The sequence below is a fragment of the Octopus sinensis genome, linkage group LG8 (genome assembly GCF_006345805.1).
Source record: "Octopus sinensis linkage group LG8, ASM634580v1, whole genome shotgun sequence".
Taxonomy (NCBI): domain Eukaryota; kingdom Metazoa; phylum Mollusca; class Cephalopoda; order Octopoda; family Octopodidae; genus Octopus; species Octopus sinensis.
The window spans coordinates 81485295-81499242 of NC_043004.1; the positions used below are offsets into that span (position 1 = coordinate 81485295).

Below are 13948 nucleotides of genomic sequence, written 5' to 3' on the forward strand. Positions count from 1 at the left end.
TGCTATGTGGCCATTGGTCCATTGTTACAATCTGAGTTTAAAAGTCTACTGATGACAACTTTACTTTACATCTTTTCAGAGTTGATAAAATAAGTACCAGCTGAGTACTGGGGACCAATGTGATCAACTTACCCCCCGCCCCTGAAATCACTGGCCTTGTGCCAAAATTTGAATCCAATGTAGAAAGATATTTCCTCACAAAAAAAATTACATAATCATTATTATTGAGATAAAAATATTTGTCCTGTACCAGTCAAGAAATGGGGTCTATTTAATTTGCTAAATCCCTTCTACTCAAAAATTGTCGTCCTTGTTCTTAAATTAAATACAGCCACATGGTTCCGGCGAGTATTTAAAGGGAAATTTGGCAGGATGACCAGTCGCTCGCTGACACTCATTGACCCTGCATCGAAGAAACCAAAGAACAGAAGAAAAAACACATCGCTAAAACTACCAAGAAGGCTGAGGGTGTTTTGGCATCACTCACCAAGTCCTTTGTGAGCCACTCTCCAGCTATCTATCTGTGGCTTTATAAAGCTATGGTACGACCTCACCTGGAATTTGCATCACTGGTCTGGAACCCCTATCTTGCCCTGGATATTAATTGTCTGGAAGCCATTCAGCGATGTGCAACCAAGAGAATACTCTCCATCAGGCATTTGCCATATTCTGAACACCTTATTTCCCTGGGCATGGATACATTGAAACTCCAACGTCTGGCAGCTGACTTGGCAGACACCCATAAAATTATTAACCATCTTACAAACAATAACTCTGAGCACCTTTTCAAACTCCACCTGTCTAACACCCATGGACATGTTTACAAAGTCAGAAAACAGCACAGCTCCCATAACTTTCGGAAACATTTTTTTGACACTAAGGGTTGCTGAAGCATGGAACAAAGTGACGGCATCAGTTGTTAGTTGTCAGAGCACTGCATCCTTCAAAACTTCCATGCTTCCTGAGATTCACCAACACTACACCTGATTTTCTCCCCTCCATACACACGCAGGCATGTATCTGACTTATACACTGCTTGCTTTCCAGACATTTGTACATTACTGCATATACTTTATACTCACTTTTGACAAGTTGTGGTGCACCTGAGCACTGTATACAATAATTTCATTATTATTAATTTTAAAAAGAGAAAGAAGAAACACACTCAACACCAGAGTTGAAGACACCTCTGAAAGTGTGTGTGTGTGGGGGGGGGGCACCACATCAAAAGCAGTAAAGGAGTAGGGGCTGAAACCGGATGTGGTTCCTCCTGATGATGTCTTTAGCTAAAGGATCCTATAAAAGAGCTGTTGAGATAAGATTTCAGAATCAGTTCCTGACTAAAAATAAATCCCTAACAACTTGCAAAAAAGAAACAGGATTTTGCCGTTAGGGAAGACAAGCTTTTTATTTATTTATTTATTTGTTAAAGACTTGAGAAGAAGAATTTTTATTCTTTTATTTGTTTCAGTCTTGACTGCAACCATGCTGGAGCACCCATTTGACCCCTTGGCTATCATCGACCCCCTGTAATTCCCCACTGCCCCCCCCCCAGGGGGTCCCTAAACTCCCTTTGGCAACCCCTGATCTAGGGTTTGGAACATATTATAACATGAAATTTTGATGGAAGGTTTAAATTTAAATCATTCTAAAACAGAGTTTGTATCATACAACTAGGGGTGGTCTAAGTGGGATTGGTATTGAAAGGGTTAATAATATTGGGTTGGTGCATAATTATTGCGGCTTTTTTTTCAACAAATTTTATTCAAGAAATGCAATAACAATATTTACCAAAGACATCTTTAAATGACGGTCTGACCGTCTGCCAAGCAAATAGGAAGCAGTAATTGAAGTAGATGGTGAATATGCTTCGGAATAACCATTTAAAGATGTTTTTGTTACATGTTATTGGTTTTGCTGAATAAAATTTGTTGTAAAAAAGCCACAATAATTGTGCACCAACCCAATAGAAGGGTATGGTTTTGTCAGCTAAATTTTCAAGGAGAAAATTAGGAGAGAAATAGTAATGGCCACATGGATGTGATTATATAATGAAATTAGGACAGAATAATAATGTCTGCATGGGCATGGTTATACGATAAAGCTGTCTACAATAATGTGGTTATCATGTGTTTAATCTATGTTTTGGAATTAAGATAAGATGTACACTGTATTTATTAGTTTCGAATAAGAAAACTAAAAGCATATTAATGAATATATCACCATCATCATCATCATCATCATCACCATCGTCAGCAATGTCATCATCCTCGCTGATGTCACTGTCGTTGTTGTCATTGTCGTCATCATCGTCATCGTCATCATAATAATCATAATTACCATCACCATCATCATCGTCAATATTGTCATCGTCATCATTGTCATAATTACTGCCTCCAGCATTCTAATTGACATCATCATCATCATCATTGTCATTACCATTGCCATTATTCTCATTGCTATCACCATCATCATCATCATCATTGTCATCATCATCACCACCACCGCCACCACTACCACTACCACCAACAACACCAACACCACCACCACCACCACCACTACAACCTCTATAATCATCATCTTCATCATCATCATCATCATCGTCATCATCATCGTCATCGTCATCATCATCGTCGTCATCATCATCATCGACCTCATCATCATCATCATTGTTGTCATCATCATCATCATCATCATCACTAAGTAAGGTAATATTTCCCCATGGCCTGGAGAAGTTTTTTGCAAAAGATTGTCAACAAACAACCCCACCTGTATGACAGTGATGCTTGTTCACATCCATCTCATAAGGTCTAGACTAGACAAGGGTACTCTCCAAAAAGCGTGACTAACTTAAGAAGATCAAGGAGACTAGAATATCTTGTTTAACCCTTTAGCATTCAGATTACTCCATCAAGATTTCAATGACACGATAATTTTTAGAACGACATTGCAGGATTGGTGTAAGAGACCAGATCTGACCACTTTGGACATAAAACAGGTTGAATATTTGGGTGGGATATGGCCAGCTTAAATGCTGAGTGGTTGCTAAGGCAAGATTTGAACTTACCACCCAGTGATTAAGACACTAGCTAAAACGTATTCTGCTGCCTAATTAGAATAAAATTTAATCTAATTACCTTTTTTTTTCTTTTCAGAACAAGCAGCCTGATTATTCTTGCAGTTATGTCATTTTAAAGACGGATGGAGAATACGAGGGACATGGTTTCACTTTCACCATCGGACGGGGAAATGAAATAGGTAAGGGGGGAAGACATTGTTGTATGTTGTTGTTGTTGTTGTTGTTGTTGTTGGTGGTGGTGGTGGTGATGGTGGTGGTGTTTGTGGTGGTATTGTTTCACTCACTCCCCAAGTCCAACTCTGATAGAGAGCAGAACCTATGAGCATAAGCATTCCAGCCAGGACTATCCAGCCTTTTTAGTGGAATGTTGCATGACATTTTCTAGTGCATGTCCTTCATTTTAGAAAATAGTGTTATAATTTCATGGATATTTGGTTGCTATTTCTAGCAGGTCAAGTTACGACTTAGAGAAAGGGAAATTGCTGAATATCTCTAAGTATTGCTGCAAAATATATCGATGCTATTATGTTAAACTCTCAGAGTTTAACATGAAAGTAGCACCCACTACGCTCTCAGAGTGGTTGGCATGAGGAAGGGCATCCAGCTGTAGAAACTTTGCCAGATCAGACTGGAGCATGGTGCAGCCTTCTGGCTCACCAGTTCTCAGTCAAACCGTCCAACCCATGCCAGCATGGAAAGCAGACGTTAAACGCCAATGATGACGATGATGATGATGATGATGATGATGATAATGATGATGATGTTTAATACTTGATTTGTTTATGTCCCCGTAACTTGGTGGTCCAGCGAAAGAAACTAATAGAATAAGTCCCAGGCAAGCTGGCAGAAACGTTAGCGCGCCAGGCGAAATGCTTACCCGTACTTCATCTGCCGTTACGTTCTGAGTTCAAATTCTGCCGAGGTTGACTTTGCCTTTCATTCTTTCAGGGTCAATAAATTAAGTACCAGTTACGCACTGAGATCAATATAATCAACTTAATCCCTTTGTCTGTCCTTGTTTGTCCCCTCTATGTTTAGCCCCTTGCGGGCAATAAAGAAATAAGAATAAATACCAAACTTTAAAAAAAAGTACTGAGATTGATTCATTCAACTAAAATTCTCCAAGGTGGTGCCCCAGCATGGCCATAGTCTAATAGCTAAAACGAGTAAAAGACAAAACGATAAACAAAAAAATGTTTCTGTGAGTAATTATGAATTTAACTGACAGCTTCGTTCTATATTTCAGTCTGTTCTGCTGTGAAGTCTCTCAGTAAACTTGTTGTTGGCACCAAAATCAAAGACATTTACAAAGACTTTGGAATGTTCTGGAGACAATTGACCAGTGATGACCAAATGCGATGGGTTTGCATATATATATTTTTTTTTTTTCACTATTGATATTATTTTTCTCTTTACAAAGCATTAATTCTTTAAATGAATTTTAATAATTAACCTTTAAGCGTTCAGATTATTTTGTCAAATGAAATGCTTACTTAGATTTTCGATATTTTCAATTACCCATTCATTATAGTTCTATATCTAAGAGATGAGGAATTATGTACATTATTTACATTTGACGGATATTTGTCCTCATTTTGTTTGTTGTTAACACAATGTTTCAGCTGATATTCCCTCCAGCCTTCATCAAGTGTCTTGGGAAAATTTCAAACCTGGGTTCTCATTCCTAAGGTATTTTATGATGTTGTTGTTGTTATTATTATTATTATTATTATCATGTTTATTATTATTCAGGTCACTGCCTGGAATCAAACTTGGAATCTTGGGGTGTGCTCTTAACCACGGGCATATAGCATAGTGGTTAAGAGCATGAGCTACTAACCCCAAGATTCCAAGTTCAATTCCAAGCGGTGACCTGAATAATAATAATAATAATAATAATAATAATAAGAATAATAATAACATCATAAAATACCTTAGGAATGAGAACCCAGGTTCGAAATTTCTCCAAGACACCTTATGAAGGCTGGAGGGCATATCAGCTGAAACGTGTTAACAACAAACAAGATGATGATAAATACCCGTCAAATGTAAATAATGTAAATAATGTAAATAATGTACTGCTTTGATATGTCATCAAATTGAAATACCTATAATGGCAAGATGTTTTGTCCTTTACAGAATCCAGAGCCACATAAAATGCATTCATGCAGGTGTTGCATAAAATGCACCTATGCCAGTTGCACATAAATGGTACCCAGCACACCCTGTAAAGTGGTTGGAATTAGGAAGGGTATCCAGCCATAGAAACCATGCCACAACAGAGAATTGGAGTTTGGACAGCTCCCTGGCTGATCGGCTCCTGTTAAACCGTCCAGTCCAACCCATGCCAGCATGGAAAGCGAATGCTAAATAATAATGACGATGATGATGATAGATAAACCAATGAAGCTTATCCTGTATAACAAGTTGATATTACTCAACAGGTCATCAAACGAAGTGGATATAAATGGCTTCTAATTAAGGACCTCAGGCCAGCAGTTTTGAGGGAAGGGGTAGTGAATACCATTGACCTCAATATTGACTTCAGCGGTTTATTTATTTTATTGACCTCGGGTGGATGAAAGGAATTGACCTCTGTGGAATTATTGGGTTGTCCGGAAAGTTTGTGCTGATTTATAGTAGCTTACCTTTCGACTTATTTTAGAACATGGTTGAGTCCATAAAATAGGATTTGACTACACCTCCATTTAGAGCACAGTTTAAGCTATCTTTTCATGGAAGGTTTATGTTCCTGTAACCTGTGTAAATTCTGTAACCTTTTAAAATGGAAGATAAGAAAGTTCATTTTTGGCACTTGATGCTTTGGGAACCAGGCAAAAATTGCTGCAGCTCGGCTGGGATGTGTTACCCACCCTCCGTATTCACCTTCGGATTTCCACTTATTCAGGTCTCTGCAGAATAGTCTTAATGGTAAAAATTTCAATTCCTTGGATGACGTAAAAAGATACCTTGATGAATTTTTGCTATGAAACCATCTCAATTCTGGGAAGAGGGTATTTTCAAGTTAAAGGAAAGATGGAGACGCATTGTGCAACAAAATAGTTCATATTTGGTTGATTAAAAATGTAATGACAAGTATTTATTGACCTTTTTCTTTCCTTTAAAAATCGTCGCAAACATTCTGGACAACCCAATAAAATCAGAATGTAAAGAGCTGGGGTAAATATTGCAAGGTAATTTTTAAGGGGAGGGGAAGAGGATTTCTTTGTTTTGATCCCATCATCATCCAGTATTTGATTGGTATTTCATTTTTATTGACCCCAGGGAGATAAAAGGTGAAGTTAACCCTGGTAGGATTTGAACTCAGAATGTAAAGAGATGGATAAAATACTGCAAGGCACTTTGACACTCTAATGACTCTGCCAGTTCATCACCTTCAAAGAATTGCATATTAACTTAAACCATTTCATTGCAGATTGGTCCTGAAAAAGGTGTGATTCACTTGGCAACTGCTGCCATTGTTAATGCTCTGTGGGACTTGTGGGCCAAAATTGAAGGAAAGGTAAGACATAATAATAACTGTGTGTGTGTGTGTGTGTGTGTGTGTGTGTGTGTGTGTGTCTGTGTGTGTCTGTGTGTGTCTATGTGTGTCTGTGTGTGTGTATGTGTATATCTCTATCTTTCAACCATTTTCTAAGAACTATCATCAGAAAATTAGTTGATTCTGTTATTGAAAATATATATATGTACATATGTGAAGTGTGGTCATTGCCAGTGCTGCCAGACTGGCTCCCATGCAGGTAGCACATAAAAAACACCTTTTGAGCATGGTCCTTGCCAGAACCACCTAACTGGCCCCCATGTCTGTGGCACGTAAAAGCACCTACTACACTCTTGGAGTGGTTGGCGCTAGGAAGGGCATCCAGCTGTAGAAACTCTGCCAGATCAAGATTGGAGCCTGGTGCAGCCATCTGGTTTGCCTGTCCTCAGTCAAATCGTCTAACCCATGCTAGCATGAAAAGCGGACGTTAAATGATGATGATGATGATATATATGTATATATGTATGTATGTATGGATGGATGGATGGATGGATGGATGCATTCATCCATGCTTGGTAAGAATGATGTCTGATATTTTATACAATGCAGTTTTATCAGTCAAATATTGAATGTCTGGTATGATTTTTTACCTTTTCTTATTTAATTATTTATTTTCATTTGTTTTTCTTTGTAATTTCCAGCCTTTATGGAAACTTCTGGTTGATATGGTAAGTTAAAATCATGAATTAAATCTTGAGATATTCTTAACTGAAAGCACAACCATAATTTACTCTTTTACACGTTTCGGCAATTTGACTGCAGCCATGCTGGAGCACTGAATTTAGTTGATAAATTGACCCCAAGGACTTATTCTTTGTAAACATAGTACTTATTCTATTGGTCTCTTTTGCCGAACTGCTAAGTTATGGGGATGCAAACACACCATCATCGGTTGTCAAGCAATGTTGGGACGTGGAGACAAACATAGACACACAAACATATACACACACACATACATATATATATGACAGGCTTCTTTCAGTTTCCAACAACCAAATCCACTCACAAGGCTTTGGTCAGCCCAAGGCTATAGTAGAAGACACTGCCCAAGGTGCCACGCAGTGGGAATGAACTCGGAACCATGTGGTTGATAAGCAAGCTACTTACCACACAGCCTCTCTTGTGCCTGGCTTCTTTCAGTTTTCATCTCCACTCACAAGGCTTTGGTCAACCTGAGACTATAGTAGAAGACACTTACCCAAGGTGCCATGCAATGGGACTGAACCCAGAACCATGTAGTAGGTAAGCAAGCTACTTACCACACAGCCACTCTTGCACTATGATAACTAATTTATAATAAATAATTTTAGTGTATGCTTTTTGTTTTTATTCTTTCATTTGTTACCATATTTTTGTTGAAATACTGTGCCATTGTTTTAATTAATTTATGAAAATATTGAAGAATGTAACCAAATATATTTGCCATTAAAGGAGCACTCCATCAGTTACAACAGCGAGGGTCCCAGCTGATCCGATCAACGGAATAGCTTGCTTGTGAAATTAATGTGCAAGTGGCTGAGCACTCCACAGACACGTGGACCTTAATGTAGTTCTCAGGGAGATTCAGCATGACACAGAGTGTGACAAGGCTGACCCTTTGAAATACAGGTACTACTTATTTTTGCCAGCAGAATGAACTGGAGCAACGTGAAATAGAGTGTCTTGCTCAAGGACACAACACGTTGCTAGGAATTGAACTCATGGCCTTACGATCCTGAGTAGAATGCCCTAACCACTAAGCCACATGCCTTCCATTTGCCATTATTCTGCTGCTATTTGAAATAGAAACTAACATGAAATTTTGATGGCAGTTTTGAAACAAGGAAAAGGTGTCATAGGACAAGGGACAGTTTCAGACAGTATCAAAAGGGTTATCTCTTATTATAAAAGGCAGATTTTATCTGCCTCCCTTTGTCTCTTATAGAAATCTACAATATAGGATTTCTTCAATTACAATTTACCTAGCATTTTTAAGAGTAGAATGCATCGGGTCGTGCCAGGTCCAGTTTTTAAAATTTCAACCCCAATTAAGCAAAATTTAGAGAAAACTCACATTGTGGTGTGTGAGTCAAGTGCTTTTCTTAGTGTGGGCTATAGCACACGCACACACACACACACACAAAGGGAGCGATCTGATTCACTCACGCTATCACTCTAATTTCTACGACTTTCTCTTTGCAAGTTTGCAACGATTAAAGTGAAACTATTTCAATAAAACGAGAGAAGTGTACCTTAAACCACTACTAAAAAAAAAAAACACAGCAAACAGAAACAAATAAATACATAACGATTTACTCCTCACACAATTTCTTCAATTAGAGTTTACCCATGATTTTTCAAAGTACTTCCATTGGGTCATGCCATACAAAATTTCTTTCAATTTTACCCCCAATTAAGACAAAATTCGAGAACACTCAATATTTTAACATTTCACTCCGAAAGCATTGATGTACATGTGTGCGTGCGTGAGTGTGTGTGTGTCATTCCTCACACACACGCATACACATATGACAGTGACAAACACAAACGTTTCAAACAACTACATACAAACACGTGTGTGTTTGTTATTAGTAAAAAAGGCGCCAAAACACAACTCACTTCTCATTCCAACACATTTGCAAAGACACACGGACGGTCGAATTGCTATAACAATACAGAAAAGATAAATTGGTTTTTATTTTACTTTCTTTCGCTATTATATAAGGGAAGTAACTCTCTAAAAATATCTACGATGTGTCAACGATTAAAAAAAAAAATTTACCCTAATTTCTTTTCCATTTTTAATGCATTTTTTTGCTATTTTTTGGCTATAACTCTCTAAAAATGCTTATATAGTTATTTCCCTTACAAACCCGAGCAACGCCGGGCGATACTGCTAGTATTATATAACAGAAAGATTTCAGTTTAGGTAATTGCTTTGTCAATTTATGTTATCATATTAAAAGGTTTTATTTTACCATTTATTGTTTCTCACAGGATCCGCAGCAACTTGTCTCTGTTATTGATTTTAGATATATGTAAGTTTATTCCTTGAATTGTTTGTCAAATCTTGATTCTAAACCATCTGTTATCATCATCATCATCCTCATCATCGTTTAGGAATTAAAGGAGCTGGCCTTTAGGAATTAAGGGGCCAGGCCATTGGGAATTACAGAAGTTGGGGTTGGAAGTTCTCCATCATCAGCCATACTCACCTGATCTTGCTCCCACTGACTACCACTTCTTCCAGAATTTGGATAACTTTTTGATAAGAAAAATATTTAACTCCTACAATGCTGTAAAACAGACTTTCCAAGATTTTATTGACTCTAGATTGCCAGGCTTTTACAGTTCCGGGCTGGACAAGCTACCGCTGAAATGGCAAAAGTGTATTGACGATATGGGTGCATACTTTGATGAATAAAACTATTCCTTCTATTTATATGACATTAGCAAACTTTATTTCTTTTCAACAAATTTCATACTTGACGACTTAATATAACAGAATTTCCCTTCCTTTATTCTACAAAGTAATGTTATCAATATCAATTTTTTTCCTACTTCTTTTGTTCAACAATATCTCCAAGATATCACACCCAAAAAATATAAATTGATCTACTCAATGTGTCTTCACGACACAATCTGGAAGGGAAATAACTCCTACATACTATCTGCCATAAAGGGAGGTAACGCTTTTAGGATTTTTTTTCCAATTAGATTAATTATAATTTACAAAAAAATTATAATTAGAAAGAAGTTAACACAGTTTCTCCTTTTTTCTTTTGTTTTATATCACAATAAAACTGTCACTAACCTTTTAGTTAACACAAGGAAATTAAGTTTATTTAATAATGTATGAAATAATTTAATTTAATATACCTATTTCTTTACTACCCACAAGGGGCTAAACATAGAGAGGACAAACAAGGACAGACAAACGGATTAAGTCGAGTATATCGACCCAGTGCGTAATTGGTACTTATTTATCGACCTCGAAAGGATGAAAGGCAAAGTCGACCTCGGCGGAATTTGAACTCACAACGTAGCGACAGACGAAATACCGCTAAGCATTTCGCCCGGCGTGCTAAAGTTTCTGCCAGCTCGCCACCTTATATATACTTAATATACCTTTATATAATAATAGTATAGGCACATGACCTAGTGGTTGGGGTAATGCGCACATATTCGTTAGATCGGGGGTTCGATTCGCGGATCGAGCGGCGCATTGTGTTCTTGAGCAAAACACTTCATTTTACATTACTCCAGTTCACTCCTCTGTAAATGGTTAAACCTACAATGGAACAGCTTTCTAATCTGGGAGAATGCTGGTTTGCTTGCCTAACCAATTGGGCTGGCCATCATGAAAGAGCTAAAACAATGCAAAGCGCATTGTGACTAACGTTGTATAACAATATCCGACAGTCTGGTTGGTCACGTGATATATCATAATAACCCTTCGCTTTCGAGGTGGTGGTGATGATGATGATGGTGGTGGTGGTGGTGGTGGTGGTGGAGGTGGTGGTGATGATGATGGTGGTGGTGGTGGTGATGATGATGGTGGTGGTGGTGGTGGAGGTGGTGATGATGGTGATGATGATGGTGGTGGTGGTGGTGGTGGTGGTGGTAATGTAGTGGTGATGTGATTGGGAGTGTTAACGTTAGTGTTACTTCGTAACAAATTCTGATAATTAATCTCTCATTTGTGAAGATGTATGGCTCAGTGGTTAGGGGTGTTGTACTCATGATTGTTATGCTAAACCGTGGGTTCAATCCCCAGACCAGACGCCATGTAGTGTTCTCAACCAAAAACACTTTCATTTCATATTTCTCTATGATCATTTCGACATCTGATGTGACACATTTGTGCATCTGTGCAAACCATGTTGATTCGATGGAGACAATGAGTTAATGGATGTCACATGTATAAGATAGCAAGTTGGCAGAATCGTAAGCACACCAGGCAAAACGCTCACTGGCATTTCATCTGTCTTTACGTTCTGAGTTCAAATTCTGTCAAGGCTGATTTTACCTTTCATCCTTTCAGGACCAATAAAATAAGAACCAGCCAAGAATATGGTGGTGTTGTATCAAAATTTGATCATCAATCTCTCATTTAATTTGTTCATCTCTATGGCTAAGGAAAGAATTGTCTTGCCAGAACCCAAAATTGGTTTCAAATTATGGCACAAGGCCAGCAACTTTAAGGAAGAGGATAAATTGATTACATTGACCTCGTTACTCAATTAGTACTTATTTTATCAACCTTGAATTGAATGAATGGTAAAGTCAGATTTGAACTCAGAATGGATGAAATGCCACTAAGTATCTTGCTTGGTGGCATGCTTATGATGCTACTAGTACCACCTTAACCAGAACCTAATATCACAAGTAATTTTCTTATTTGTTAGTAAAAAGGCAGCGAGCTGGTAGAATCGTTAGCATGCCGGGCGAAATGCTTAGCAGTATTTCGTCTGTCTTTACGTTCTGAGTTTGAATTCTGCTGAGGTCGACTTTGCCTTTCATCCTTTCGGGGTCAATAAATTATGTACCAGTTGCATATTGGGGGTCGATCTAATCGACTGGCACCCTCCCCCCAAATTTTGGGACTTGCGCCCAAAGTAGAAAAGAATATTCAAAGGTGGCAAGCTGGCAGAATCGTTAACATGCCGGGGCAAAATGCTTAGCGGTATTTCATCTGTCTTTACATTCTGAGTTCAAATTCCACTGTGGTCGACTTTGCTTTTCGTCGTTTCGGGATCGATAAATTAAGTATCAGTTGCGTACCAGTGCCTAAAAGAAATATAAATACATATGTTTTTTCTTCTCAGTAAAATTTTTAAAATTCTTTTTGCTTTTATTTGTTAAATTTTCTTTTTATGGTTTTTCAGAAAAGATGCCTTGACACCAGAAGAAGCAGTTGGTTGGTTTATTTTTCAAAATCTACAAACACAGACTAACAGCAAATTATAATTCCATAAGACAATTCCTTCATAATTTGAAAACATACCATTAATAATAATAATCCTTTCTACTATAGGCACAAGGCCTGAAATTTTATGGGAGGGTGCTGGTTGAATATATTGACCCTAGTGCTTAACTGGTATTTATTTCATTGATTCCAAAAGGATAAAAAACAAAACTAACCTTGGCAGAATTTGAACTCAGAACATTAGGCTGGAAGAAAGCTATGAATCATTTTGTCTGATGTATTAATGATTCTGCCAGTTTGCCACCTTTCCATAACAGGCACAAGGTGAGCAATCATCTGCTATTTTTTTTATCATCTAGAAAAGGGTCAAAAGGCAAAGTGGACCTCAGCAGAATTTGAACTCAGAACGTAAAGATGGACAAAATGTCACTAACCATTCATCCCATGTCTAGTCATGGTAACCAAAGATCCAACAATCTAGTGAACAGCAGCAGAGGTGGGTACATGCCCTCCCATGTCATATAAAGAGTGTTGGAGAAGGCTCACATGCACAGGACCTGTCCAAGGACGGACACCTCCCTCTAGACTAGATATTGCATACATTTAAAGCAAAAACACCCTGAAGACTGAAATAGTTAATAAAACAGCAATAAAATTTTAAAATTTAATCTTTCTGTCCATTCCAGTACCAAATGATCGATGGCTTGGTTCTGGTCTAGGCTCTGTGTTTGTGGTCCCTTCCTCTAAGCTCTAAGGTTTCTATATACACTCTTATTTGATACAAAATATTTTAGGACCACAGCTTAAGGAGTTAATGGCCATAATGTTCAAACTGTAGGCCTTGTAGCTAAATCAGAAACCACTGTTGTTGTTGTTGTTGTTGTCATCATCGTTCTTCTTCTTATGTTGTTGTTGTTGTTGCCTTTGCACAGCTTCTAACGCTGGAGATGTTCAACAGTGTCAGCTGTTCACTACCAGTGAACTAAGGTAACACCTCTTATTTTTCGAGCACCTTCTGGAGTATTCGAGCAGTTCTGAGCAGTGCTGTTTTCTGCAAGTGCTCCACCCTTATTGCAGCCCCTATTTGTTCCATGTACTTCTCAAGATTTTTGCTCATTGTTCCCAGGGCTCCGACAATTATTGGTACCACTGCTACCTTTTTCATCGACCACAACTGCTTAACTTCCCAAGCTAACCTGTCATATCTCTCGACTTTTCTTTCTTCCTTATCGTATACCTTGTCAGCTGGGCATGCTATATCTATGATCCAACATAGTTTGTTTTCTTTCTCAATATCATCATCATCATCATCATCATCATCATTATTATCATTATTATTAAGGTGGTGAGCTGGCGGAATTGTTAGCATGCTGGATGAAATGCTTAGCAGTATTTTGCC

General features: G+C 38.0%; 1 protein-coding gene across 1 annotated transcript in view; it reads left to right on the forward strand.

The window, feature by feature from the left end:
• Positions 1 to 13948, forward strand: part of LOC115215014 (mitochondrial enolase superfamily member 1-like) — a 32676-nt gene that overhangs the window by 2703 nt on the left and 16025 nt on the right. The window contains exons 2-7 of the mRNA XM_029784130.2: positions 3156 to 3258; positions 4326 to 4441; positions 6516 to 6602; positions 7283 to 7309; positions 9618 to 9658; positions 12509 to 12540. Coding sequence (XP_029639990.1) covers positions 3156 to 3258; positions 4326 to 4441; positions 6516 to 6602; positions 7283 to 7309; positions 9618 to 9658; positions 12509 to 12540 — 406 coding nt within the window. The remainder of the gene's footprint in view (positions 1 to 3155; positions 3259 to 4325; positions 4442 to 6515; positions 6603 to 7282; positions 7310 to 9617; positions 9659 to 12508; positions 12541 to 13948) is intronic.